At 46.5% G+C, this 27,401-nt stretch overlaps 1 protein-coding gene across 3 annotated transcripts in view; it reads left to right on the top strand.

The window, feature by feature from the left end:
* The window catches only part of SYNPR (synaptoporin), a 231,170-nt gene that overhangs the window by 154,638 nt on the left and 49,131 nt on the right, over nucleotides 1-27,401 (top strand). For all 3 annotated transcript variants that reach the window (XM_075938487.2, XM_075938486.2, XM_075938488.2), the window contains one exon: nucleotides 22,126-22,250. In XM_075938487.2, coding sequence (XP_075794602.1) covers nucleotides 22,126-22,250 — 125 coding nt within the window. The remainder of the gene's footprint in view (nucleotides 1-22,125; nucleotides 22,251-27,401) is intronic.

Genomic DNA, 27,401 nt, shown 5'->3' with positions numbered 1-27,401 from the left:
GCAAGTTAATTTTCACTGGTAGAGCATGGAAAGACTCCTCGGCCTGCTCTCCTAGCCCTGTACACAGACATGGCAACTCTGTGGAGGGGGAGGGGGAAGGGCTGGCTGTTCTGCTCCTTTCCCCGCTGGGAGGGGCAGAACTGCCACCCATCCCCAGCCTCTCAGCACAGCTCTGCCTCTGTGTACAGGGCTGAGGGGGACAAGGTTAGCCCTTCTGATTCTTCAGGGAAAGGAGCCAAACTCACAGCAGTTCCTGCAGCTACCGTAGTACCTCCAGCCCCTTGCACCCCTCAGGTAACGTGGGATGGGGCGGGAAAAAGCATAGGGGTCCCATGCTGGGCGGGGAGGTGGAGTCACATGGGGGGGTCATGCACCCTTCCCCTCCCCTCCCTCCCCCCGCTGTTGGGCCCTCCTCTCCCATACCACAAAGGATTTTTTTCACTGGCATCACTGCCCCACCCCTAATTCTGGATAACACAAAGGCCATGTCCAGACTCAGGGTTTTTTTTGGGAAAAGTAGCCTTTTCCCGAAAAAACTTCCCCTGCGTCCAGACTCAAGCCGCGTTCTTTCGAAATTATTTCGAAAGAACGCGGCTTTTCTTTCGATGGCGGTAAACCTCGTTTCACGAGGAAGAACGCCTTCTTTCGAAAGTTCCTCTTTTGAAAGAAGGCGTTCTTCAATGTAAATAGGGCTTCTTCAAAAGAGAGCATCCAGACTCGCTGGGTGCTCTCTTTCGAAAAAGCGGATTGCTCTTTCGAAAGATCCGCCTGCAGTCTAGACGCGATCTTTCGAAAGAGGCTCTTTCGAAAGAAGCCTGCAGTCTAGACATAGCCAAAGAGAACAAAAACAAGCTACTTACATACAAAAGAGACATTTGAAGTGATTATAAGGAATAGCCAACAGATCAAAGCAGAATACTGAGCAAATACTGCAAATATGCAAACTAGGCTTAATACACTAAAGAAACGGGTAACACGTAGTAATTTATCATTCTAAGTGTTGTTTTGGGCATTTCTTTCATAGGCCAGACACCTTTTCCAGCCTGGGTTCAGGCCTTTCTTGACCTTGCAATATCAAAGCTGCCATGAGTCAAAGATTGTTTGCAGCATTTCGGGAAGTGGGAGTTTAACATCCCCAGAGTCCTGGTGTGCTCCTGATGATTCATTTACTAACCCACCAGGCTGATTGCAGTTTCCCTGGTGGGCGTTCCCCAGGTGCAAACACTTCTGTAATTGATGCACAGTCAATAGTCCTAATTTCAGCTTCCCAAATGATACGTGTCTACAAATAGGCTAATCACATTCAATAAAACATAACCCTTGCAAGGATATTTCACATGAACCATCTTGAATAAACTACAACTTAGTGATGCCAGAAGCATATCTCTCTGACGGATATGGGGCATAATGTCACACCCTCCATACCACCCCCATTTCTTGCATACGGCTCAGGAGCCCAAATTGGGAGCTACCTGCATAACTCCCTGCAGATGTCAGTTTGTGCACAAAAATGTAGGGTCTAGTGGATGGAACTGGCCTTCATCCATTGCTGCAGATGCAACCGCCACCATGGCTTGGAAACACGGCTATAGGTCTGGGGAAAAGTCAACAGGGCATATAAGGAGTCTTAACCCACCTGGTAGTATTTAGCACGGGTTTTCTTGGATAGAACTAGAATCTGGAGTAGAGGTTATCACATTCTAAAGACAGCAACAGGGAGATATTTGATTCCGGTCTGCCTGCCCATATAAGGTTTGTGACTAACTGGAACGTATTACTCCTGATTCTTCCTTGTGGGTTCCTGAACAGTGCTCGATGCCTCTCCAGCATTTACAGCTTTCAGATATTTACAGATGTCACATCTAGCTGCCGTCCACGGTATCGGGATTTAATGCAAGAAGGGACGTGGAGATATTTGGTTTTCCTTCAGCCCTCAGCGTTGTGCTCACCCTCCACAGTCATGATCTCTTCTGTTGCGCTTTTCTTTCCGAAGCATTTCACAAGCCCTGGGTTCAATTCTGCCATAATGTGAGATCCTTACAAACAAGGAGAAAACGCTGCAAACTAGAACTTGGATCGCATGCAGCACAAGTCTGTCCATCTCATTTTATATTGCTATCTATAGACAGCAAGCAGCCATTTAAAAAAAAATTAGATCCCATTTGTATTTCTGTCCCCAAGAGGTGGGAGTGGCCTAGAAGATGATCCTTCCCTTTGTATGTGGTACATGGGAGACTAATCTCTCATGCTAAGGCAACATATATGCAGAATCTGGTGCACCAGGATAGAATCATAGAATACTAGGACTGGAAGGGACCTCGCGAGGTCATCGAGTCCAGTCCCCTGCCCTCATGGCAGGACCCAATACTGTCTAGACCATCCCTGATAGACATTTATCTAACCTACTCTTAAATATCTCCAGAGATGGGGATTCCACAACCTCCCTGGGCAATTTATTCCAGTGTTTAACCACCCTAACAGTTAGGAACTTTTTCCTAATGTCCAACCTAAACCTCCCTTGCTGCAGTTTAAGCCCAAGGATGTTTTAGGCACGTGGCGTGTTTGCAGGCATAGAGCCTCTCAGCTCCCAGTCATTGCTGTTAGCCATTCCAGGTCAACGGGAGCAGCAGGAAGCAGAAGCCAGCACGTCCCCTGGCCCACTCTGCTTCCACAGCTCCCATTGGCTGAGAACAGTGAACAGCAGCCAATGAGAGCTGAGAGGCTCCGTGACTGCAGCCAGCACGTCCCTCAGTCTGTGCTGATGCTGAAAACTACATCTGGAAGTCTATACACTGCCAGTATGGAGTCAGTTTATAAATGGGTCATTGTCTTATGAAAAAAAAAATCTGTAAGTTTGGGGATTGGGTTATGTTTGAGTATATGTGGTATATTACATATTAGAGTACATCTCATTTGCATAAATATTATTTCACATGGCTGCGAACTCTAATGTAGCACGTGGGCATGTCAACTCCAACCACACCCATTCATCAGACGATCAAAAGTAACTGCAAATCGATAAATATTGCTACTTGGGGGTTGCAATGCCAGCTCCACGTAGCCCCATTGTGGTAGCTTTGGTGGGATAGAAGGTGCAGTATTTCAGACTTAGCCCTAACACGGACTCCAACAATGTAACTTTTTTCCGCCTCTTTTGTGTCACTGGTTTAGCACCAGTTTCCAGTGTACAGAATAATTTTACTGCTCCATCAAAGCGTTCCTACTCTTGGCGTGCATCAAGACCTCAGGTCTTCAGCATCTAATCGTACAAATTTGCATTGAACCTTTGCCTTCCTCTTTTTTCAAAGAACAGTCCACAAGGATGTGTTTGTAATGAATGCCTGGGCAGAGCTGTAACATCTACCCTAATTCGAGTCGGGAACAAAATGAACTTCATTCTTTGAACACTTCAGTTCCGACACATTGTGGGATACCCCAGCCTAGTTATCAGACTGAATTTCCGTATATCAGGTAGCGCTCTGAGGGTGTGTCTACACAGCAAAGTTATTTCGAAATAACAGACGTTATTCTTAAATAACTATGCAAGCATCTACACAGCCATTCCGTTAATTCAAAATAATTTCAGAATAACTGACAGCTTATTCCGACTTTTGTAAACCTCATTCTGTGAAGAATAACGCCTACTCTGAAATAGCTATTTCGAAATAAGGCACGTGTAGACACTCCACTGCTGCTATTTCGAAATAGCCCCTCACCAGGGCCATTCTAAGTTATTCCTCCCCACTGCCTTCTGGGGCTCTAAATCGAGATAGCACATCTACATTTGGGAATGTAGACTAATGTAGACTAACAGACTAATGTTAAGGCTTTTCTGCAGTGTAAATGTGCTATTTCGAAATAAGCTATTTCGGAATCACTATTCCAAAAAAGCTTATTCCAAAATAACTGTGTAGTGTAGACATAGCCTCAGGTACTCTGAAATCTCTCTTAAGTGTTTATCAAGAGATCTGGGGGTTTTGGAAAACAGTGTTCTGGTGTCTGGGTTAAAAGCCACTAATGCCGTAAAGGGAAGGAAATGGAACACAGAAAATCATGTAGCTTCTTCAAGTTTTGGGGGGACCAGCACATTTTATGTATACTATGGAGAGGACTGGAACAACTTATCATTTTGCATAACTTAACTAGGTTTGTTTTATGACAACCTTTGCTTTCACTAAGGCCAAGAAGATGTTCTTAGGGGGTGTTCTAAGTATGCCGTTATTGTCTGCATATTCTCTCTTCTGTGGATACTGCCACCTTAGCATTAGATTTGATTTTATGGCTGACCCATCAAATACCGAATGATGAAAGAGCTGTCATTAGCTCACATTACATTTTTAGCTTAATAGGAAAAGCAGTACAGAGAGTTCTGTCTGGCCGTCTGAAGGAACAATATTCTTTACCTCAAAGACTGGGTATCTAATCTTCTAGTATACGGCTGGGTTTTATTCTATTAAAATATAATGAGAGAGGACTAGTATGCCATTTTGTGGGGGGAACTAAATGGGTTTTTTAGAATAATCAATGAAATATGATTAAGAAAGATGATTTTCTTCAAAGGAAAAGAGAATTCTCTGCTTGAGAGTAAAGTATAGTAAAGTTAAATTATTGTAACAGCTTTTCTCACTTAGACCGTCTCTACTTCAGTCCCAGAAACCTTCTATTAAGAACCAAATTAAATATATATTTTTTTCGTTTTAAAATGTATAGCGCTGAAGGCTGGAGTATTGTAGTTCTCTGCAGGTGGGTCTCTGGTTTTCTCCCTTGCCTCAGCGAGGAAGTAATTTGAACTAGTCCTGTATGTCTGTGCTGAAGTAGTAGCGCTGGCTTGTGTGTTGAGCAAGGGTAGGGAGGGTTAAGGCTTTACTAAATGGGAGGGAGAGAAATAACCCTGTAGAAATCATGCTGTCCCCTACTCGGCTGCCTGCAAGACAGGTAGCCTGTAGGGATGAACAAGTGAGAACTTTTCTCCCCTCTCTGGGCATGAAACACAACCCAAAGTTTTATCATAAGGGGCGTCTGGCACTGGTCATAAATTGATCAGCAGTTTGCAGGTAGCAAGTTCTCCCACCCTGCTGGATGACTTTGAACAGCGATGGGCAACCTAGGTTAGTGAGCAGGCCACATAGGTAGCCCTAATTCATCTCCATGGGCTGCCAGATTGTCGGAACTAAGACGGTTTCCTGGGATAGGGTCATCTGAAGAAGTGGGCGGTGCCCACGAAAGCTCATGATACCGTCTACGTGTTTTGTTCGTCTATAAAGAGCAACCAGACCATTTGTTGGGTTTTAAGTTGTGCTAACGGCATTTGCGTACCGTGTCGATGGAACCACAGCAACGCTGGGATTGAATACAGAGGGAGCACCCGGCTCTCACAGTCAGTGTGGTGTGCAATCAGCCCACCCCTCACTTCACGTGTTACTGTTGTAATACTGGTAAGGAAAAAACCTCTCAGTGGATGGAAGCCAATGGAACTGTGCACACGAGCAACGGTAAACAAAATGTCTCGCGGGCCACTCAGAGAACCCCAATGGGCCGCAGGTCGCCCACCACTGACTTGGAAAGAAAGGTCTCTGCCCTGTTGCACAGCTCCACCGCCCCCAAGTGGCCATGGCTTCTACTAGTTAGATCCACCAGCCCGGGAGAGGGCCAAGACATTGGAAGCTGGGTGTGTGAATTCCAGCCCACGCAGACCCAGCTGCAGTGGGACAGACAACAACAAAGAGGGGCACGAGCTAGCTGCCCCGTGTATGTGCCCAGAGGGTCCAAGCAGATTTCTGCCTGGAATGGCTAGTCTTGGCAAGCGACCGGAGCGTGTCTCTGATATTTAGTGAACTCTTTCAATGAGAACTAGTGCGAGCACGTCCACAGGAGATGGGAATCCCACCCCAATCCATTTAAAAGTGCCCCGATGACACACAACCGTGCTCTACCCCACCGCGGGTTAGTGCATGAGAATGACTTCCCGAGAATCCTGGGTCGATAGGAGGCTGGGTTACCCCACAGAAAGCACGTCTGTCCTATAGGGTTCCCAGGTAGCTTCAGAAAAAATACCGGACACACCTGATCGGGGGGGGGGGGGGGGGGATCAGCCGGGAGGAGAGTGGGGCTGGCCGGGAGGAGGGGGGGGACAGGAAGCAGGGCTGGTGGGGCGGGAGCGGGTTGGGGGTAGTGGGGCTGGCCAGAAGAGATGGGGGAGTGGCCGGCGGAAATCAGGGCTGGTCGGGGGGTGTCAGGGGCAGCAGGGCTGGCCGGAGGAGATCGGGAGGAGGAGAACTGGCCAGCAGGGCTGGCCGGGAGGGGATCAGGGGGAGCGGGGCTGGTCAGGAGGGGTCGAGGGAACTAGGGGGAGAGAATCAGCCAGCGGGGAGCGGGACTGACCCAGGAACATGTAGATCCCAGGGCGCTGCCTGTCCCGCGCATGGTCCCGGCAAAGCACAAGCGAATCCGGCTACTGCTCCATAACACGCTTGACCAGCGCTCAGGAGCACGTCCAGGGCTTCTCCTCTTCCCCAAAGCGACACTCCTACATCAGGCGCAACCAGAGGCTCCCACCACTGATCGTGCCCCGCCTCCCAGCCACTCGCCCCACCCCGCCAGGCTTCCATCGGGCACCCAGCCAGAAAGCTAGAAAATACTGGACATTGCACATGTCTGGTATTTTCTGATTTTTTTTACCGGTCAGAGGCCCCAAAAACCGGACTATCCAGTTGAATACCGAACACCTGGCAACCCTCCTGTCCTAATGCCACTGACCAAGATTCTCCAAAATGGCTGATTCCCGGGGCCTCCGTTTCTGGATGCTTGATTTTCAGAGGCTGGGTGTCTTGCTGTTGGAAAGTCTGGGCCCTTGACGTTAGACCTGCTCTAGCATATGTTCTCGAGCGGCTCGCTTGGGCTGTGCTGATGCAGTGGACTCAATAGAATGGCCATGGGAATATAAGCCTGGCCAGATGGGACCCGCTAATGGGACCGTCTCATTGCGCCTTTCTCTCTAACAAGGGCCAGCAACAGCAGGTTCCGACAAGGGTCTTTGAAGTGGGTCTTTATGAAGATTTTAAAACTTGTGGCTCCCTGCTATTGCCGGTGCCTATTCCTTAGTCCGGGGTGGGGAACCTTTTTTGGGCGGGGCCCCTGACCCGCAAAAAATTAGCTGGGGGCTACACAAAAGTGAGAAGCAAAAGAAAAACTAAACCCTCTCTGATGTGGCCACCAGACCTGGGGGGCCCAGCGTTCAGAGTGGGGGGGCTACCAGGAAGCTGGTTTGGGGTCTGGGTGGGAGGGAGCAGATTGGAGGGAGAGCTTTGAGCCTCAGGGACTGCATCCAGGTAGTTTCCCCACCCGGCCTTAGTCGTTCATGATGGAGAGTTACCCAGACCAACGCTGTCGACAAACTGCAACGACTTGACCTGTATCTTTGTCCATTATGCTGTTGCTGTTTGTTCACAGAAGCCAGGCTCAATCCTGGCATTTCTTCATCAGTTCCGGCCACTCTTTATTTTCCACTGGGATACAAATTATCGCAGCAATCTATGTGGGTAGCTGTGGGAGGGGTGCAATTCATCCCCCTCCCAGCACTAAACAAATGCGATCATGTTCACTGGCTTTAATTCATCAACCAGTCAAGTTTATATAATTAGGAATCCCAAAGTCAATAATCTGATCATCCGCCCGGCTTGCGGGATAAGTGATTCCAGGAAGCGCACGTCTCGGATTGGCATGGGGAAAGTGCCAGCATTTAAAAAAAGAAACAGAGATGAGGATGAGAAGACGCTCCTTAATCTGTCACCAGAGGCGTTTTGGGGGGTCAGCTCTGCTTTCAATGCTTCACCGTACATTGCTTCAGTGCGCGTGAATCTTCCCATTACTATTTTCAGTTGAGTTGCTTTTATGTTTATTTTAAACAAATTATAACGTTGAGACACACGATGGGAGTTATACTGTGTCATCTGCGAGCTATGCGGTAAAGCCAAGTCTGTCCAATGCACAAACATGAGCCCTGTATGTGTCTGACTTATTTTGAGGTAACTCTATTGGCATTAGGTGAGAGAAGATGTCAAACAGTACAAAATTTGTCAGCCATTTTGCAATCTCTTTATTATAGAGAACTGGAACAAGGATATGATGACAGGTCTAGAGAACATGACCTATGAGGGAAGACTGAAAGAATTGGGCTTGTTTAGTTTAGAAAAGAGAAGACTGAGAGGGAACATGATAGCCGTTTTCAAGTACCTATAAGGATGAGGGAGAAAAATTGTTCTCCTTGGCCTCTCAGGACAGGACAAGCAGCAATGGGCTTAAATTGCAGCAAGGGAGGTTTAGGTTGGACATTAGGAAAAACTTCTTAACTGTCAGGATAGTTCAGCGCTGGAATAAATTGCTTAGGGAGGTTGTGGAATTTCCATCAGTCGTGATGTTAAGAGCAGGTTAGATAAGTATCTAACAGGGATAATCTAGACCAGGGGAGGGTAATAATTTTTTACTGGGGGCCACTTCAGAAATTTTTTAAGTGGCCCTGGGCTGCTCTGGAAGGGGTGGAGCCTGAGGCGGAAGGGGCGGAGCCAGGATACTTCCCTGCTTCCCCACCCACAGACCATGATTGGTCTGGGGGTGGGGGAGCGCGTGAAGTCTTTGCCCCTCCCCCCCCCCCGAGATTCCTCCTAGGCATCCATGCCCCTGGCAGTGGGAGGAGACTTCACGCACTCTCCCTTCTGCCCCCAGGCCAATCAGGGCTTGCGGGCGGGAGAGCGAGCAAAGTCTCTGAATGAAGAAGGCACTGAATGAAGATGCCCGGGAGTCATTTCTCTAGATCAGGGGTGGCCAACCCATTAAACAAAGAGAGGCGAAACAGCGTTGAAAAAAATGTGAATTTGTTGAGCAAAAAAAAAGTGCTCCCCACCAGCCCCCAAGTTGTTGAGCAAAAAAAAAAAAAAAAAAGACACTGCACCTTTAAAAGGCGTTTTGGCCACATCGGGCTCCTCTCAGAAGACATCATTTTGAATCGCTGCACCGATAGCTTCCCTGCCCCGGTGAGCACAGGGAGCTGGGGGCCGTTTCTGGGGGTATGGGGGAGGCTTCACACGGATTTGCCACCCCTGCTCTAGACGAAGTTGAACAACCTTAAGGTTCAAATATAAGTGGTTTCACTTTCTGGGGTAGCAGGAAGGCGATATTAGTAGGTAAAGCTGAAATCCTACCTCTCCACTTGGCAGGTATTTGGGGTCTACAGATGCCAGCTTTCTTTTCACATTTAATGTGGGGCAGGGATCCGTCATTGGACATTGTACCTCACAGACCTGATCAGACCAGTCAAAGTTAGAACTATCCACAGACTCTTGCAGAAAAGAAAACCCGTCTGTGCAAAAAGCCAGCGGTTTATATAATGTTTCAACAAATTTAAGTGACAGTTTGCTTCATGATAGGATGCTTAGCTGCCATATGCTCTACAGAAGCCTTTTAACTTGAGATGCGTCAGAAATGTATATATCTGCTCATGGCTCAATGGAAAAAAAACCCCATATAATTCAGCAAACCTCAAAGAAAAATATTTTGAAATCAAACGCAGGGTAATCTATTCCCCCGCCCTACTCCACTTTTTTAAACATGGGATGATAGGGTGAGTGAAGGTTGAGGTGTCGTGATAAGGACATGCTAATTTTCTTACATACTGCGTGGACTCCAGACCTCATTTTCTATGTCTGCCCTCTCTTGCTGTGAATCAAATATTTGAAAGTCTGAACTTTCTGAAGGTTGGTTCATTTGCGAATACAAATGTTTGCATCCCCTGAGCGGACCAAGAGCCATTTAGTGACTGGCAACATTTCTGTGTATTCTGTAAACACGAGGGCAGTAGATTTCAGGAGCAAAATTAGAAGGCTGGGCTGTTGTCCTGTGGAAGATTTGGTCTGATCTGAGAATGGAAGACAACCGTAAGTGCTTCTAATTGATCTAAGTAAATCAGCTATTGAACCTTTGCATCTCTTAAGTGTGGCATAATATTACTCAGAGACGTAAACGGTCTGTAGGAAGTCATAGCTTTTTCCTCAAAGCAATTAGTAACAAATGGGTCTTTATAAGTGGGAGTAAAAGGAGTTCTGGAAGTGTATTATACATTCATAAGAACATAACATAAGAACAGCTGTACTGGATCAGATCATAGGTCCATCTAGCCCAGTAGCCTGTCTGCCGACAGTGGCCAGCACCAGGTGCCCCAGAGAGGGTGGACCGAAGACAATGATCAAGCGATTTGTCTTGTGCCATCCATCTCCAGCGTCTGACAAACAGAGGCCAGAGACATCATTTCTATCCCCTGGCTAATAGCCTTTTATGGACCTAACCTCCATGAAATTATCGAGCTTCTCTTTAAACTCTGTTATAGTCCTAGCTTTCACAGCCTCCTCTGGCAAGGAGTTCCACAGGTTGACTACGCACTGTGTGAAGAAGAACTTTCTTTTATTAGTTTTAAACCTGCTACCCATTAATTTAATTTGGTGTCCTCTAGTTCTTCTATTATGGGAACTAATAAATAACTTTTCTTTATTCCCAGCCTATTCACTAGGCACTGGCTACTTACTCGTTTTTCATAGTGTAACACATTCCAGGGATAACACAAGGCAGGCACTACTTGGAGATTTTTTACAATGGAGTTCACATAGCTGAGACGATGTCTAGACTGCAGGTTTCTTTCGGAAGAAACTTTTTTCAGAAGACATCTTCCGAAAAAATGTTTTCCGAAAGAGAGTCCACACACAAAAGCGCATCGAAAAAGCAATCTGCTTTTTTGAAAGACAGTGTCCACACTGAATGGACGCTATCTCGCATTTAAGCTGTGATTACTATGGGCAGAGTGGTCACCAGGGCACCTGTGCTTTTTTCCTCTTTCCTCTCCTTTCGAAAGAACTCCCTCTTCCCCATCCACACACACCTTTTTCCAAAAGAGCTTTTTCAGAAAAAGGCTTCTTCCTCATAGAAAGAGGATTACCAACGCTGGAAAAACCCCTCTGTTCTTTTGATTTCTTTTTGGAAGAATTGATTGCAGTGTGGACGTAACTCGGGTTTTGTTGGAAAAACGGCTGTTTTCCCGACAAAACTCTGTAGTGTAGACATACCCTGAGGGAGGAGGATGTGCTACCTTTTGAAAGAAGATGTGCTACCTTTTGAAAGAAGCAAAAAGCACAGTCAAGACACTAGACTGGGTCTTAGGAGTATCCAGGTTCAATTGCAGCTCTGCCACAGACTTCCTGCCTGACCTTGGGCAAATCACTCAATCTTTCTGTGCCCCAGTTCTTCATCATTTGTGAAATAGGGATAATAATCCCTCCTTTCTCTCCCTCCCCCTCCCGGCCTAGTTAGGGTGTACGTGTTTTGGAGTAGGGACTCTCATTGTGTGTATGTGCAGCACCTTGCACAGTAAGGCTGTAATCTCAGGGTTCGGTTAATCTGTATCATTGTCCCCTAGGAAAATGTGGGCTAGTGGTACGTGGCAAATTAAGCTTGGATGTTGGGAAATCCCAACGATCTAGGCCACGTTCTCTGTGGCACACAATCACGGGGTTTCCTGAGGGTTTTACCTGATTACTGGTTATTGAGCGTGGGTGTTTGGCGACCTGGGCAATAGCGGACGCCACGCTGGTTGTGGTGGCCTCAAATGCTAGGCCACGCTCTATGTACACGGTCACCGTTCAGTCGACGCTGCTCTGGCTGTCTCCCCAGCAGGGCTGAAAGAGGCCAGGCTCCCCTTCAGGCCCACTTAAGGGCAACGTCTGCGCCCTTGTGCTGTCCTGGGAAGGGAACGTCTTTGACGCAGGGCAGCTGTTCACCTGAGTCGTCCTCCCTCCCTCCCGCTGCTCGTGGCTTCTTCAGCCACACGGCACTAAGGCTGAGCGAGTGTGACTCTCCCTCACCTGGCCAAGCAGGAAACTCAGGCGGTGACTTCCCCAGCAGCATGCCCATGCGACAGGTCCTAGATCAGGGTGGGCAAAAGGGCCTCCGTGGGCTGGATCCGGCCCACCAAGCGGGTGGATCCGGCCCACGGAGGCCCTGCTGCTCCCCCTCCCTCAGACCAATTAGGGACTGGGGGGGTGCGCACAAAGCCTCCTCCGCTTCGCCCCTGCCCTGCGAGCAACACTCGGCACTTTAAAACCAGGCTAATTCGCCGGGGGTGGGGGAGCAAAGGAAGCCTCCTCCCGCCCTGCCAGGAGCACGTGGCATTTTGAAATGCTGCTCGCAGGATGGGGGGAAGAGCAGAGGAAGCTCCGTGTGCTCCCCTGCCCTGAGGCCCTAATTGGCCTGGGGCAGGGGAGCGAGGGAAGTCTCCTCCCGTGCCAGGGGCATGGGCACCTTAGGGGAACACAGGGTGGGGGCAAAGGCACTCCCTCACCTCCAGACCAATCATGGCCTGGGGGTGAGGAACCTGGAAATATCTTAGCCACACCCCTTCCACTCGATGCCCCGCCTCTTCCACTCAATGCCCCACCCCTTCCTGTGTGGCCCGGGGCCACTTCAAAAATTTCCGACATTACCCCCTGTAAAAAATTATTGCCCATCCCTCTCCTAGATGCTCCTTTGCATGTAGCAATTGGGAGGATGCGGGCGGAGGTGCAGAGCTGCCAGAAATGGGCGGAGTCTCATCTCTACCACGGGACAAACTGAGCAGGGAGCTGCAGCCTCTCCTGGGTTGTACTCTGTGATTTCCTGGCGTGTGACCCTCCGAGTCAGTTCCCCCGGAGCAGGGCTGCTTCCCCATCACATCTTGCTCAGGCTATGGCGAAAGACACGGTCTAGTCAGAGTGGCTCGTGGCAACTACGTGGGAGGAAGAGGGATTAATATTCAGAGGATCCGTGGCATGCATATGAAACCCACACGCCTACTGGGTGCATTGTCCCGTGGAGGGGCACTTTCACCACGTACACCGAGGAAGAATGAGTCTGCCCTATAGCCGTAGCTGAGAGCCAGCTGGCTCATGCACGAAGCTCCAGAAGGTCCCAGGTTTGGTTCCGCCTGTTGGCGTTACACATGCACAGCAGAGATGGGCATATCAGTGAGTGTGGGTAGGGAATAAATAGGCGCATCGTGAAACATGCCTCTTTGCCAATAAACTTTTCAATTTCAGAGGGCCGGGTTCAAGAAAACGATCTTCCAGATGGAGTTTTTATTGCACCTGGCCCATCAAGTTCCCATTATGGAGTTTATAGCTGCAATTTGCACAAATCCACTGACAATAAAATACGGCACTCCTGCAAAGTTACAGCACAGGCAAAACCTCTTCCTTTAATAGGTCATATACTCGACTGATTGCATAAAGCGGGCAAAGCAAAAATAGAGGCTAGACCAAGAAATGTGGCTTGACCAAAAGGAAGAGCAATGCCTACAAGTCTGCCATGATACCTGGGGGAAATACCTATTATTTGCAGCCCGATGTCCCCCTCTGCCATATGGCAGGTCGAGCTTCTTCCAAAAGGTGCTGTTTGTGTATTTCCTGTTGCCGCCACCAGACCAGCGGTGCTCTTGTTAGCCACGGTCGATTCCAGGCGTTAGCAATAAATGACTCCCCAGCAAGTGACACCGAAGTAGGCAGGGCAAGCCTCCACTTTTATTGACCTTTCTGTAAGTCAGACATGTGGAGCCCTTTCCAGGTACCTTTTCGCATGTGGCCAGGAGCCCATGTCGCCACCCTTCCCCCTCTCCCCCTCCCGAGCGTCTGAGCAAGCCCTGAAGTCTGCTGGAGATGACAAACGGCATGATGAATACTGCGTACAGATGTGGTCGCCTCATGTCAAAAAAGAGACATTGGCATTGGAAAGGGTACAGAAAAGGGCAACAAAATTATTAGGGGTTTGGAACGGGTCCCATATGAAGAGAGATTAAAAAGACTGGGACTTTTCAGCTTAGAAAAGAGGAGACTAAGAGGGGGGATATGATAGAGGTCTATAAAACCATGACTGGTGTGGAGGAAGTGAATAAGGAAAAGTTTTTACTTATTCCTATAACATAAGAGCTAGGGGTCACCAAATGAAATTAATAGGTAATTGAAATTAATTGAAAACAAACAAAAGGAAGCTTTTCTTCATGCAGCGCACAGTTAACCTGTGGAACTCCTTGCCAGAGGATTTTGTGACGACCATGACTTTTAACAGGGTTCAAAAAAGAGCTAGAAAGATTCATGGAGGTTAGGTCCATCAATGGCTATTAGCCAGGATGGGTAGAGATGGTGACCCTAGCCTCTGTTTATCAGGGGCTGGGAATGGGTGACAAGGAAGGGATCACTTGATGATTACCTGTTCTGTTCACTCCTTCTGGGGCACCTGGCATTGGCCACTGGCGGCAGACAGGACACTGGGCTAGATGGACTTTTGGTCTGGCCCAGTATTGTTCTTATGATGAGCAAGCATGAGAACTGGCATGGTGTGGTTAGGCTGTGCTATTGCCTGTGGATGGATAAAGAATTTAAAGAGGCTGTTCATAGTGTCTGAGGGAGTGAGCATCTCAATGGATGAACCAGATAAGGAGCATCAGGCCTCGGCTAAGCCAGGTTCCTGCCCAAAGGGGTAGGGAACCAGGGGTAGCCTAAACAAACTCTGCCACTGAAAAGAAGGCATCAAAGCAGGAGAGAAGTGCCAACATCTCAGAGCCGAAATCAGGATGCTGCTCCCTCCGGAATGACAGTAGCTGTGGCTGTGGATGGCAAGTTCTTTATGAAGAGATTGATCTCTTCACAGATTCCAAGGCCAGAGGTGGCCATCTAGGTTGGCCTTCTGTATCACTCCTAGACTATGTCTAGACTGCAAGCCTCTTTCGAAAGAGAGCGTCTAGACTGCACGGAGAAATTTCGAAAAAGCGGCTTGCTTTTTCGAAAGAAAGCATCCTGTGAGTCTGGATGCTCTCTTTCGAAGAAGCCCTATTTACATTGAAGAACGCCTTCTTTCGAAAGAGGAACTTTCGAAAGAAGGCGTTCTTCCTCGTAAATTGAGGTTTACCGCCATCGAAAGAAAAGCCGCGTTCTTTCGAATTAATTTCGAAAGAACGCGGCTTGAGTCTGGACGCAGGGGAAGTTTTTTCGAAAAAAGGCTACTTTTTTCGAAAAAACCCCTGAGTCTGGACACAGCCCTAGAGCAGAGCTTTTAGAGAAACATCCCATCTCCGTTTAAACAATCCACCAGAAGAATAGGGTTATAATTCACAATGATCTGGACATACGGGAGAAATGGTCTGAAGTAAACAGGATGAAATTCAATAAGGACAAATGCAACGTACTCCACTTAGGGAGGAACTATTCATTTCACACATACAGCATGGGAAGTGACTGTCTACGAAGGAGCACGGCAGAAAGAGATCTAGGGGTCAGAGTGGACCACAAGCTAAATATTGAGTGAACAGTGTAACGCGGTTGCAAAAAACCCCACAACAAACAGACATCATTCTGGGATATATTAACGGGAGTGTTGTTAAGTAAGCAATGAGAAGTGATTCTTCTTCTCTACCCCGTGTTGATTAGGCTTCAACTGGAGAATTGGATCTAGTTAGTGCTGGGTGCCACATTTCAAGACAGATGTGGAGAAATTGGAGACGGTCCAAAGAAGAGCAACAAAAATGATTAAAGATCTAGAGAACGTGACCTGGGAGGGAAGACTGAAAGAATTGGGTTTGTTTAGTTTGGAAAAAGGAAGACTGAGAGGGGATATAACAGTTTTCAAGTAGTTAAAAAATTGTTACGAGAGGAAAAATACTTTCTTTAACCTGTGATGAGAGGACAAGAAGCAATGAGCTTAAATTGCAGCAAGGGAGGTTTAGATTAGACATGAGGAAAAACTTCCTGCGTGTCAAGGTGGTGAAGCTCTGGAATAAATTGCCCCGGGAGGTTGTGGAATCTCCGTCACTTGAGATATTTAAGAGCAGGTTAGACCCACATCTGTCAGGGATGGAGATGGTCCTTAATACTACTAAGAGTGCAGAGGATTAGACCTAAGGACCTCTCAAGGTTCCTTCCAGTTCTAGTGTTCTATGATTTTGTCCTATCCAGGGGAAAGCATTGCTCCAATGTGTAATTACCCTCAATTAAAAATATGCCTTATTTCCAGTCTGACTTCATCTAGCTTCACTTTCCAGCCATTGGCTTGTGTTAGACATTTTGTCTGTTACACTGAAGAACCCATTTGATATTTCCTCCCCTTGGTGATACTGATACACTGTCATCAATTTACCCCTTGACTAAAAGGGGCTCCTTCCATTTAAATGGCACAGATGTATACGATCCTGCAAAGCTTTAGCAAAACAGATACACCTTGAATGTGCCCAGGCCCCAAATACAGAGCAGCCCAACTGCCTGTGAAATGGAGATGCTACTGTCTATTTATAGAAGGGTTATCTCTTCCTGCTCTCCTGGAGCTCCCTCTTTACTTATTGTGGTCTATTCATCTTTGTAGCTCCCCGCATAGCCGCAAAACTCTTGCATTCGAAACCCCGTTAATTAGGCCAGAAAGCTGCTCAGCTCCGGTATTTCCCAATCTCCTTAAATCTATTGTTTTATGACTTTGCCTGGCGAATTAAAGCATAATGATTAATACCAATTTTCATTGCTATTCTGTGGGGAATTTAATTAGCTCCAAGTGCAGAATAACTCCTATTTACAAAGGAAAGGTTGGAGCCTTATTCATGAGGAAGGCCTGTTATTTGACTTACAGTCGCCACATTTTCAGGATAAATATTTAACCAGCTAACGCACAGCAAATCTCAGCTTTTACCTGCTTGGGTTTTTAGTTAGCCCTGACATTTAAAAATTGAGTTAGTAAATGTTGTATTATTCCTTTCTATTACTGTTGTTCATTATTCAAAACACAGTGGCAGCTGGAGATCCGTATCAGGGCTACATTGTACGAGGTGCTTTCCAGGCCTTTAACTAACAAAAAAGAAAGACTGTTTCTGCCCCGAAGCACATATGATCTTATGTCAAGGCATAACTGGGGTAAGAGAACTGAAGCGGGGAGAGATGGAAAGATAATGGTGGAACATGCTAATGTATAGTCAGCAGTACTCGTTCAATATTAGCATATCTGTAGACATCATAGCAGAGGTAAATTTCTAGGCTCTGCCCAAAAGAAAGTGAATAAATAATATTCTTTCAAAAGTATCCACTCGTTAACGGTACTGGTCTGGCCCCATTAGTTCAGTATCAGAGCATCTCAGGCTCTTTTTAATATATTTATTTTCATAACAACCTTTCAAGTTAGGGAGGGGCTGTTATCCCTCTTTTGCAGACGGGGAGCTAAGGGGCAGATTTTTAAAGATATTTCCGGTGCCAGTAGATGTAGGCAGATGTCGAATGTGGTTTTCAAAAGGGCCTGGGAACTTATCTTCTGCTGCTTTCAAGCTTTTGGAGTAGGGCCTGTCTGTCATTTGGATCTTGTATAGTGCCAAGGACCTTGTCAGCACTTAACAAATACTCAGTAAGATGGTGGGAAAAGAGAAGACATAGTATGCTAGCATTGGGATACCTATGGATAAGTGTTATGGTACAAGCCCAGCTAGGAAGCCTTGTGTCTTTAGCTCAAATTATAGCAGTTCACGGGTTTAGTTCAGAAACCCCCTTGTTCAGTCTCTGTGGGGACAATCAAGATGGCGGCCATCATGTTGGCGCAAAGAGAATCTATCTCATCCCCCTTCACTCCAGTGACACAGAGGTCAAGACTCCATTCCAACAATGGCTATTGCAAATTTCCTGGCGTGCCCTCTGATTTTTCTGCTCATTTTGGCTTTAAACTCTTTCTTTGATCCGGGCTAAAATCACCAAGAACCGGGATTTTCAGGTGTTCCGGAAGTTATTGGTCATCCTCGCACCGTATAGATTTTCCTTTCAGCGCCCACCCTTCACTGACTGAAATCCCATTAGGATTTAAGCAGGCGTGTGTGCTGTAGGGACTCTGCCATGAGGGAGTCACGTCTTATTTATTATTTCTGTGGCGATAGAGCCTAAAGACTCTAAAGAGCTACGGTTGTGGAATCTCCATCTCCGGAGATATGTAAGAGCAGGTTAGACAGACGTCTCTCAGGGATGATCTAGATGGTGCTCAGTCCTGCCACAAGGGCAGGGGACTGGACTTGATGGCCTCTCGAGATCCCTTCCAGTGTAGAATCATAGAATGCTAGGACTGCAGTCGGGGCTCTGTTGTACTGTGCAGATGAACAATGCAAACTCTCCGCATTGGAGACTAAGAATGGTAACCCTTCATCTTCATGCTGGGTTTGTTGGGAGGCCAAACTCTGCTGGGCCAAGTCTGCCGACAGGGGGAACTAAGGAGCAACTGCTCCGGAGCCTGGCGATTCAAAAAGGCCCTGAGCCCCAGGCGTTTTAATCACCGCTGGAGCGCTTCGGGCTGCCTGCTCCCAGCCCCTCTCTTCCTGCCTGAGACTGTGCTCATTCTGGGAGTGCGGAACTCATAGACTCATAGACTTTAAGGTCAGAAGGGACCATTATGATCATCTAGTCTGACCCCCTGCACAGTGCAGGCCACAGAATCTCACCCACCCCTCCTAAAATAATCCTCTCACCTATATCTCAGATATTGAAGCCTTCAAATACTTTGAAGACTCCAAGATGCAGAGAATCCTCCAGCTGTGATCTGTGCCCCATGCTACAGAGGAAGGCGAAAAACCTCCAGGGCCTCTGCCAATCTACCCTGGAGGAAAATTCCTTCCCGACCCCAAATATGGCGATCAGCTAAACCCTGAGCATATGGGCAAGACTCACCAGCCAGACACCCAGAAAGTTCTCTATAGTAACTCCTATCATCCCTCCATTGACCTATTTCCCACTGATAACGAATGGTCAATTAGTTACCAAGATCATGTTATCTCATCAAGCCATCCCCTTCATAAACCCATCTAGTTTAATCCTGAAGCCAGATAGATCTTTTGCCCCCACTACTTCCCTTGGAAGGCCGTTCCAGAACCTCACTCCTCTAATGGTTAGAAACCTTCGTCTAATCTCAAGTCTAAACTTCCTACTAGCCAGCTTATATCCGTTTGTTCTTGTGTCCACGTTGGAATTAAGCTTAAATAATTCTGGCTGCCAGCTCCCCTCTGCTCGGCCCAAGGCCCATCCCATCCCACACAGATAGCCCATCAAAAGGGCCACGCTGGATCAGATCAATGGGCCACCTAGCCCAGGATCCTGTCTTCAGTGCCAGACGTTCAGAACAGGGCAAATATCGTGTGAGCCATCCCCCGTTGTCCAATCCCAGCTTCAGGGAGTCAGAGGTCTAAGGACACCCAGAGCGTGGGGTTGGGTCCCTCCCCATCTAGGCACGTAGCCATCGATGGAACCGTACTCAGAGACGTATTATAAATAACATCTAATCAAACCCAAATGTCCCCAATTTGGCCTGAATTTATTTCTCCAGGCGATGGGCTTGTGGCCCTTTGACTAGCTGCTGAAGTGTTCCCATTTCCTCCCTTTTCATGGCGCCCGTGGCAAGACAGTTTTGGCCCTCTCCGTGCTGGAGGCCTGGTTCTACACGACTTGGCCTGACTCCATGCAGGCGGGGGCCCACGTGTCACCCACACATCTGCGGGGGACCCAGAGGGGTCGGGTTCCTGTCAGTCTGAAGTGGCTGCGTAGGTCCTAACAGGGATCTCCAAAATGGAACTGGAGTCTACCCCCGTCTCCATGGTGATGAGGGCAGGGAACGAGAGCGATGTGGAGGCCTTCTGCAGTCCCCTCCTCAAGCCATGCTCAGGTGCCATTGCTCATTTTGTTTCTCTTAAGCTGGGGCCCCAGAGCCCACCCTCCTCTTTCCTGCTGTAGGAGTGACACGTTGGCCCTAAAATGGAGAAAAGAGAGGAGGAGAGGCTAGATCCAAAGAAAATGGCTGGGGGAATGGGTCAGGATCCCCATCCCACCTCTAACCATCTTAAGGCGCCTTCACTCCACTGACACAATCAATTGCAAGGAGTTGTCCTTACTGCCTTGTTACAAAGACCCATCTCTTCCCTGCCATTAAGCACAAAATATTACTTACGTGGGGAAAAGGCCAAAATATTCACCTGTCTAATAGCCGGTCTCTCCAAAGTGTCGGCTTTGTTCGGCTCCGCGTGCTGTTCCTCTTCTGTTGAGCGCTCCCTTCCCGCACAGTCTCAAGTGCCCATACAAACACTAGGGTGTGGCTTTGTTCTGAGTCACCCTGGCAAATCGTCTTGCACTAGCAGAAAGCTTTTTCCATTGCAAATACTCAAGAATAGGCCAGGTAACCTGGCAACAGGTGGCAAAAATATACAGATGATGAAACTCCCAGTTTGGCTGGAATTGTGCCGTGAATTGGAGAGCCTGGTGGATCGAAGGCACACTGCTGATAGTGAGAGCACTGACTGGGGTTACGTATGGTCTGGTTTTCTGTGTCTATGTCTTTAATGCAACAGTCGTTCTCTAATTCTTCATCACATTTATTTTTCCTCTTGCTGCCCACTGTGTTTTCAGTGCCTACGGACAGGTTCCGCTTTTCTTGACATGTATGTGCTGTGCATATAGTCATCCTTAGTCACTGGCCCATCATTTATTTAATTGTAATATGATTGTGACATGATCTAGGCAGCCAAATTCCACTCTCATTTACAATAGATCTGGAGTAAGTCCATTGAAAAGACTGGAATTACTCCAGATTTTCACCAGTGCGAGTCAGAGCAAAAAGTAGCCTAGCGTGTGATTTTTTTATTTAAATCAAGGGACAAATACAGAATCGAGTGCCTGACATGTTAAGTTTTGGTTTTGCAAAGCATCTTAAATGGCCAATTGCAAATCCCATGCCAACTTTGGCCTTCTGTGTTTAAAACAGAGATGGAGTGAAATAGAATAAAAAGTAGCAATGCTACTTCCACCATGCTCATTCACCTTTGGGAACTGAGGGTACGTCTACTCAACAACATTATTTTGAAATATCTACCGTTATTTCAAAATAACGTCTGCATCGACACAGCAAGCAGCTATTTTGAAATAATGTCAAAATACTGTCAAGCTGGAAGACTGCTTACTCCAACTCTTGTAACCCTCATTGTACGAGGAGTAAGGGAAGTCGGAGGAAGAGAGCTCTACTTCGAAATAAGTGCTGTGTAGACGCTTCCAATTTTGAAATAAGCTACGCAATTGACATAGCTCCATTTGTGTAGCTTATTTTGAGTTAAACCCTGCTGTGTAGACGTACCCTAAGATGAAATTGGACCTGGATTTGAACACCTTAACTTTTGCCCACATCTAGTTGGACTGCTGAATTTATTCTGTAACTTGCTTTGCTTTCCATAGAACGGATTTATTGCATCTCCATATGTATCTAAGATTATAATAATGATTCAAAAAAACTAATAAATAGTGTTAGTCTTTTATTCAAAGTCATCTGTGGCTTCATTAAACACTGATGAAGGATAATGTGATAAATTTTGCAGGTTGTGGCAATATGCAAACATGAATCATTTTACAGTGATTTTACTTGCAATACTTAAAAGGGTCTATTGTACGTGGTCGCTCTTCATTCTTTCTTCATTTCCTAGTTTTAACTTGGGCCTACATTGTCTGGTTGTCATTTGTGGCAATGAGAACAAGAGAAGCTTATGATTATGCCTCCTAATTATGAAATTCACTTCCTATGACTATTGAGACTAACCAGTCTGTTTGTGTGAAACCCAGCTTGGAGTAGTATTGATTCTTGACCACTTTGCATTATTGATAATCTGAGGGGGTCACTTGCACAGCGATCTCTAGGGTTGCCAGGTGTCCGGTTTCTGGTAATAGCACCTTCTGTCTGGTAAAAAAAAAAAACAGAAAATACCAGACATGTAAAATGCCCAATATTTTCTGTTTTCCTTGGATGGAAGGCCAGTGGGGACATTTTCCCCCTGCCGGGCAGGGACAGGAAAAATGGGGAGTGTGGGAATTTAAAGGTGCAGTGACTTTTTTTTTTTTTTTTTTTTGGTTTAAGAAGTTTGGTCTCCCGTTTGTCCTTCTCCTCCTCCCCCCGCCATGTTCGGGATTTTTTGTGATGATATCTGGCAACCCTAGCGACTTCTGGCGCAAGAAAACCTCTTCAATGAGACGTGTGTTTGGGTCACTGCAGTAACACAGAAATGTCATTTGTTTTTGACAGCTTTTTGCCATCTTTGCCTTTGCAACATGCGGCGGGTATTCAGGAGGCCTGCGGCTCAGCGTGGACTGTGCGAACAAGTCAGAGAGCGACCTCAGCATTGACATAGCCTTTGCCTACCCTTTCAGGTAATCCCTTTTGGTCCTTGGCAGCTCACATTCAGGGCCTGGTCTGAAATGCTGTTGTCATCCGTGGGTAGACTCTCACTGGTTACCATTGGCTTTGGATCAGGCACCTGTTTCAGAAAGATTTGGACAATAAGTGTAGCAGTTTCAGAAGCACTGAAGTGACATGGAAGCCTACATCCCAATGGGACGTAAACCCCTCAGATCCAGGTTTTCAAAGGTGCCTAAATGCAATATTCAAAAACAGTTAAACAAGGTAACTCAATGGAAGTTAGGTGCTAAGATAGATGGGTGTCTATCTGCATCTCTAGGCATCTAAGTACATTTTAAAATCTGCCACCAAGTACCTTTTAAAAATGTGACTTAGGCTCCTTAATTCACTTAGATGCTTTTAAAATGTTTACCCTAAATATAAGAGGAAGAATGTGGGTGAGGTAGCAGGTTTAAAACAAACAAAAGTAAGTATTTCTTCATGCAATGCACAGTGGAATCTGTGGAACTCCTTGACACAGGATGTAGTGAAGACCAGAGTTCGCAAAAGAACTAGATCAATTCATGGTGGTTGGGTCCATCAATGCTTATTAGCCAGGGTGGATAGGAATGGTGTTTGTCAGAGGCTGGAAATGGGTGACCGGAGAGGGATCACTTGATGATTCCCTGTTCTAGTCACTCCCTCTGGGGCACCTGGCACTGGCCACTGTCGGCAGACAGGACATTGGGCAAGATGGATCTTTGGTCTGACCCAGTCTGGCCATTCTTATGAGATCTTTTTATTGGACCAATTTATGTGGGTGGAAGAGACACAGACAAGCTTTTGAGCCACAGTGAGCTGAAGAAGAGCTTGTCTGCCTTTGGCACCAAAAGAAATTGGTCCAATAAAAAGGTTTTCTTACCCACCTTCTTTCTCTCCTACCCTGGGACCAGCACAGCTACAGTAACACTGCAAATACTAAACAAGAGAAAGACCCGGGAGGTAATAAAAGTTAACATTGAAAAATGCACTTGCTGTTACAGATTCTAATTCTGTTCCCCTCTGAGTGAAAGTGAACACCCCCCTCCTCACGCACACACTCATCACTTTTAAAATATAAATCAGGTACACTCTAGGAATTTGTACAGTCATACTGCATTTCTATACAGCCGTTCTCTTCAAGAAATCTTGAGGTGATAAAAGAACCAAGAAGGATATGTGACCCACGGTATGTCTACACTACAGAGTTTTGTCGGAAAAACAGCTGTTTTTCTGAAAAAAAACTTCAATTACATCCACACTGCAATCACATTCTTCCAAAAGAAAATCGAAAGAACAGAGGGGTTAGTCATCTTTACAGGACTAACTGAAATATGACATCTTCTAAACTATATACACTGCCGGTGATTTCTTGATTTGCTGTTAATTTATGGTAAATTTATATTACTCCAATGAACCATATTTCCTTTCTTCAAATGGTTTTTTTTATTTTACTATTCTTCACAGTCCTTCTCTGGTTTTTAATATGCATGAGATGGGCTCTGCAAATTGAGTTATGTGAATTTATAATGGGGTAATCCTCTTTCTACGAGGAAGAAGTCTTTTTCCAAAAGAGCTCTTTCGGAAAAGACGGGGAAGAGGGAGTTCTTTCGAAAGAGGAGGAAAGAGGAAAAAGCACAGGTGCCCTGGTGGCTACTCCGTCCACAGGAATCACAGCTGAAATGCGAGAGAGCGTCCATTCAGTGTGGATGCTTTCTTTCGAAAAAGCAGATCGCTTTTTCGATGTGCTTTTTATGTGTGAACGCTCTCTTTTGGAAGAAGTTTTTTCGGAAGATCTCTTCAAGAAAAGCTTCTTCCAAAAGAAGCCGGCAGTCTAGACATAGCCTCAGTCTCAAATGAAGTACACAATCACCCTCTCGGAAATTGTTACATTGATTCTAGAAATCAGAAGCTGTTTTGCTTATTACTTCATTATGCGTTAATATGCATAATAATGTGTTCATCTTTACAGGACTAACTGAAATATGACATCTTCTAAACTATATACACTGCCGGTGATTTCTTGATTTGCTGTTAATTTATGGTAAATTTATATTACTCCAATGAACCATATTTCCTTTCTTCAAATGGTTTTTTTTATTTTACTATTCTTCACAGTCCTTCTCTGGTTTTTAATATGCATGAGATGGGCTCTGCAAATTGAGTTATGTGAATTTATAATGGGGTAATCCTCTTTCTACGAGGAAGAAGTCTTTTTCCAAAAGAGCTCTTTCGGAAAAGACGGGGAAGAGGGAGTTCTTTCGAAAGAGGAGGAAAGAGGAAAAAGCACAGGTGCCCTGGTGGCTACTCCGTCCACAGGAATCACAGCTGAAATGCGAGAGAGCGTCCATTCAGTGTGGATGCTTTCTTTCGAAAAAGCAGATCGCTTTTTCGATGTGCTTTTTATGTGTGAACGCTCTCTTTTGGAAGAAGTTTTTTCGGAAGATCTCTTCAAGAAAAGCTTCTTCCAAAAGAAGCCGGCAGTCTAGACATAGCCTCAGTCTCAAATGAAGTACACAATCACCCTCTCGGAAATTGTTACATTGATTCTAGAAATCAGAAGCTGTTTTGCTTATTACTTCATTATGCGTTAATATGCATAATAATGTGTTCATCTTTACAGGACTAACTGAAATATGACATCTTCTAAACTATATACACTGCCGGTGATTTCTTGATTTGCTGTTAATTTATGGTGAATTTATATTGCTCCAATGAGCCATATTTCCTTTCTACAAATGTTTTTTTTTTTATTTTACTATTCTGCACAGTCCTTCTCTTGTTTTTAATATGCATGAGATGGGCTCTGCAAATTGAGTTATGTGAATTTATAATGTGATTCTCTTTCCAATAGATTTCACCAGCATTTATTAAAGAAGTAACTATAGTACAGTAAAGAACTTTTAATTTAAATGATTATAAAACATTATTTTATGTAAAACGTTGTAAAAGCTGAATGGTAATTAAGTTACTGAATAGCCTTAGAAGAAAGTAGAGTATTGCTGTAGAAGAAAATAACCAGGTATACTGTATTATTATTCATTGGGGAATGGTGATTAATTGGCAAATAACTACTGAGAAATTGCACCTTTCTAACAAACATGAAAAACAACTTGTCAACATGATGCCGCTGTAGGAAGGAAATCTTCTACCAGAATGACTTAAATTATAGGACTTACAAGTGCATATAGTACCACATCCAAAAGGAGACGTCATTTATCCAAGGGGAATCTTAGAACAGAGACTGAAGATACTCAAAGTGGTTTTGCAAATCTGACACTTTCACGCAAAGGTCAAGTATTTGCATGCATAAAACAGGTCCTCAGAAACATCGGCACACAGTCTCCTCTCCTCGTTTTGAAAATCTGTCCTTCTGCTTTCCCTGGAAGCCAGCTTTGTTTCACTTAACTAGTTTTTCCTATTATGACTGTTACTCACAAGCGTTTCCTCCCTCCTTTCTCTTTAATGCTCCTGTCAAGCGACGGGATAAGGTGCATTTGTACAGGCTGTCAAGATGGCTAATGTCACTCCTGAAACAATGACAAGCAATCTGCGTGCTGAGCTCTCGCTTATTTGCACGGCTCTTTCTTCTGTTCTCTCGCAACCCTGGTTCTGCAATTGGATTTGCACAAGGGCAGCTCTGACCGCTAACTTCTATGGGACTTAACAGAGGGCCACTCACACCGATTTTATTTCACAATCAGCAGCCTGCATCCCAAAGAATGTGGGCTCTGGGCATGCTGCGTGAATTTCCCCTCCTGAGTCCCTGCCCGAATACATCTCTATTCACACAGCAGTTTCCATCAAGCTGCCTTTTGATGTCTGATCACCGGCTGACAACTGGAGGAGGTGTGGGTGAACGTCAGAAATGAGAGGCGCCGCACAGAATCGGGCTGTGCACAGAGCCGTCATGGCTGTCAGTATCGCATTGAAGCATTTGACTAAGGGAGAGCTGTAGTTTTTAAAACCTGTGCCTTAAACGTGCACGGGTTTCAGCAGCTGTCTTCCGTTCTATTGTTAGTAGCACTTCAGGATTTCTCCTTCTTTTTCTCCGACGTTGCAGTCACCAGGGCTATGTCTAGACTGCAGGCTTCTTTCGAAAGAGGCTCTTTCGAAAGCATCTTTCGAAAGAGCCTCTTTCGAAAGATCGCGTCTAGACTGCAGGCGGATCTTTCGAAAGAGCAATCCGCATTTTCGAAAGAGAGCACCCAGTGAGTCTGGATGCTCTCTTTCGAGGAAGCCCTATTTACATTGCAGAACGCCTTCTTTCGAAAGAGGAACTTTCGAAAGAAGGCGTTCTTCCTCGTGAAACGAGGTTTACCGCCATCGAAAGAAAAGCCGCGTTCTTTCGAAATTATTTCGAAAGAAGGCGGCTTGAGTCTGGACGCAGGGGAAGTTTTTTCGGGAAAAGGCTACTTTTCCCGAAAAAAACCCTGAGTCTGGACACAGCCCAGGCCAAGACTGTTGAGAGTTTAATCCAGGGGTGGACCTCCACGGGCTGGATCCAGCCCGCCAAGCAGGTCGATCCAGCCCGCGGAAGCCCTGACGCTCCCCGCCCCAGGCCAATCAGAGCCTGGGGGGTGGGAGGAGCATGCAAAGTCTCCTCCCACCCTGTAAGGGCGCAGCGCTTCTAAGCACCACTCGCTCCTTGCAGGATGGGGGCAGGGCAGGAGGAAACTTGGCACGCTCTCCCCACCCCAGGCCAATCAAGGCTTGGGGGCGGGGGGAGTGCACAAAATCTCCTCCCACCTTGCAAGGGACTCAGCACTTAAAAAGAGCTGCCAGCTGCTGCTCAGCTGGTGGTGGATTCTAAGCATGGCGCTCCCTTGCAGGGCGGGGCACAGAGAGAGCCACTTTGTGTGCTTCCCCTCCCCCAAGCTCTGATTGACCAGGGGCAGGGGGCAACATGCGAAGTCTCCTCCCACCGTCAGGGGTGCGGGTGCCTACAGGGAACCACCCGCTATTCGGAACAGCCAGTGGTTCTCTCTGAGGGGAGCAAAGACTTTGCACACTCCCTCACCCCCAGACAAATCAGGATTTGTGGGTGAAGAAGCAGAAGTGCCCTGGCTCCGCCCCTTCCACCTGCGGCCCCTCCCCTTCTGGGGCGGCCCAGGGCCACTTCAAAAATTTCCAAAAATTATTGC

The sequence above is a fragment of the Pelodiscus sinensis genome, chromosome 11 (assembly GCF_052426305.1).
Source record: "Pelodiscus sinensis isolate ZL-2025 chromosome 11, ASM5242630v1, whole genome shotgun sequence".
In the NCBI taxonomy this organism is placed as follows: domain Eukaryota; kingdom Metazoa; phylum Chordata; order Testudines; family Trionychidae; genus Pelodiscus; species Pelodiscus sinensis.
The sequence above is the reverse complement of the archived record's forward strand: the minus strand, read 5'-3'. Positions and strand labels throughout refer to the sequence as shown.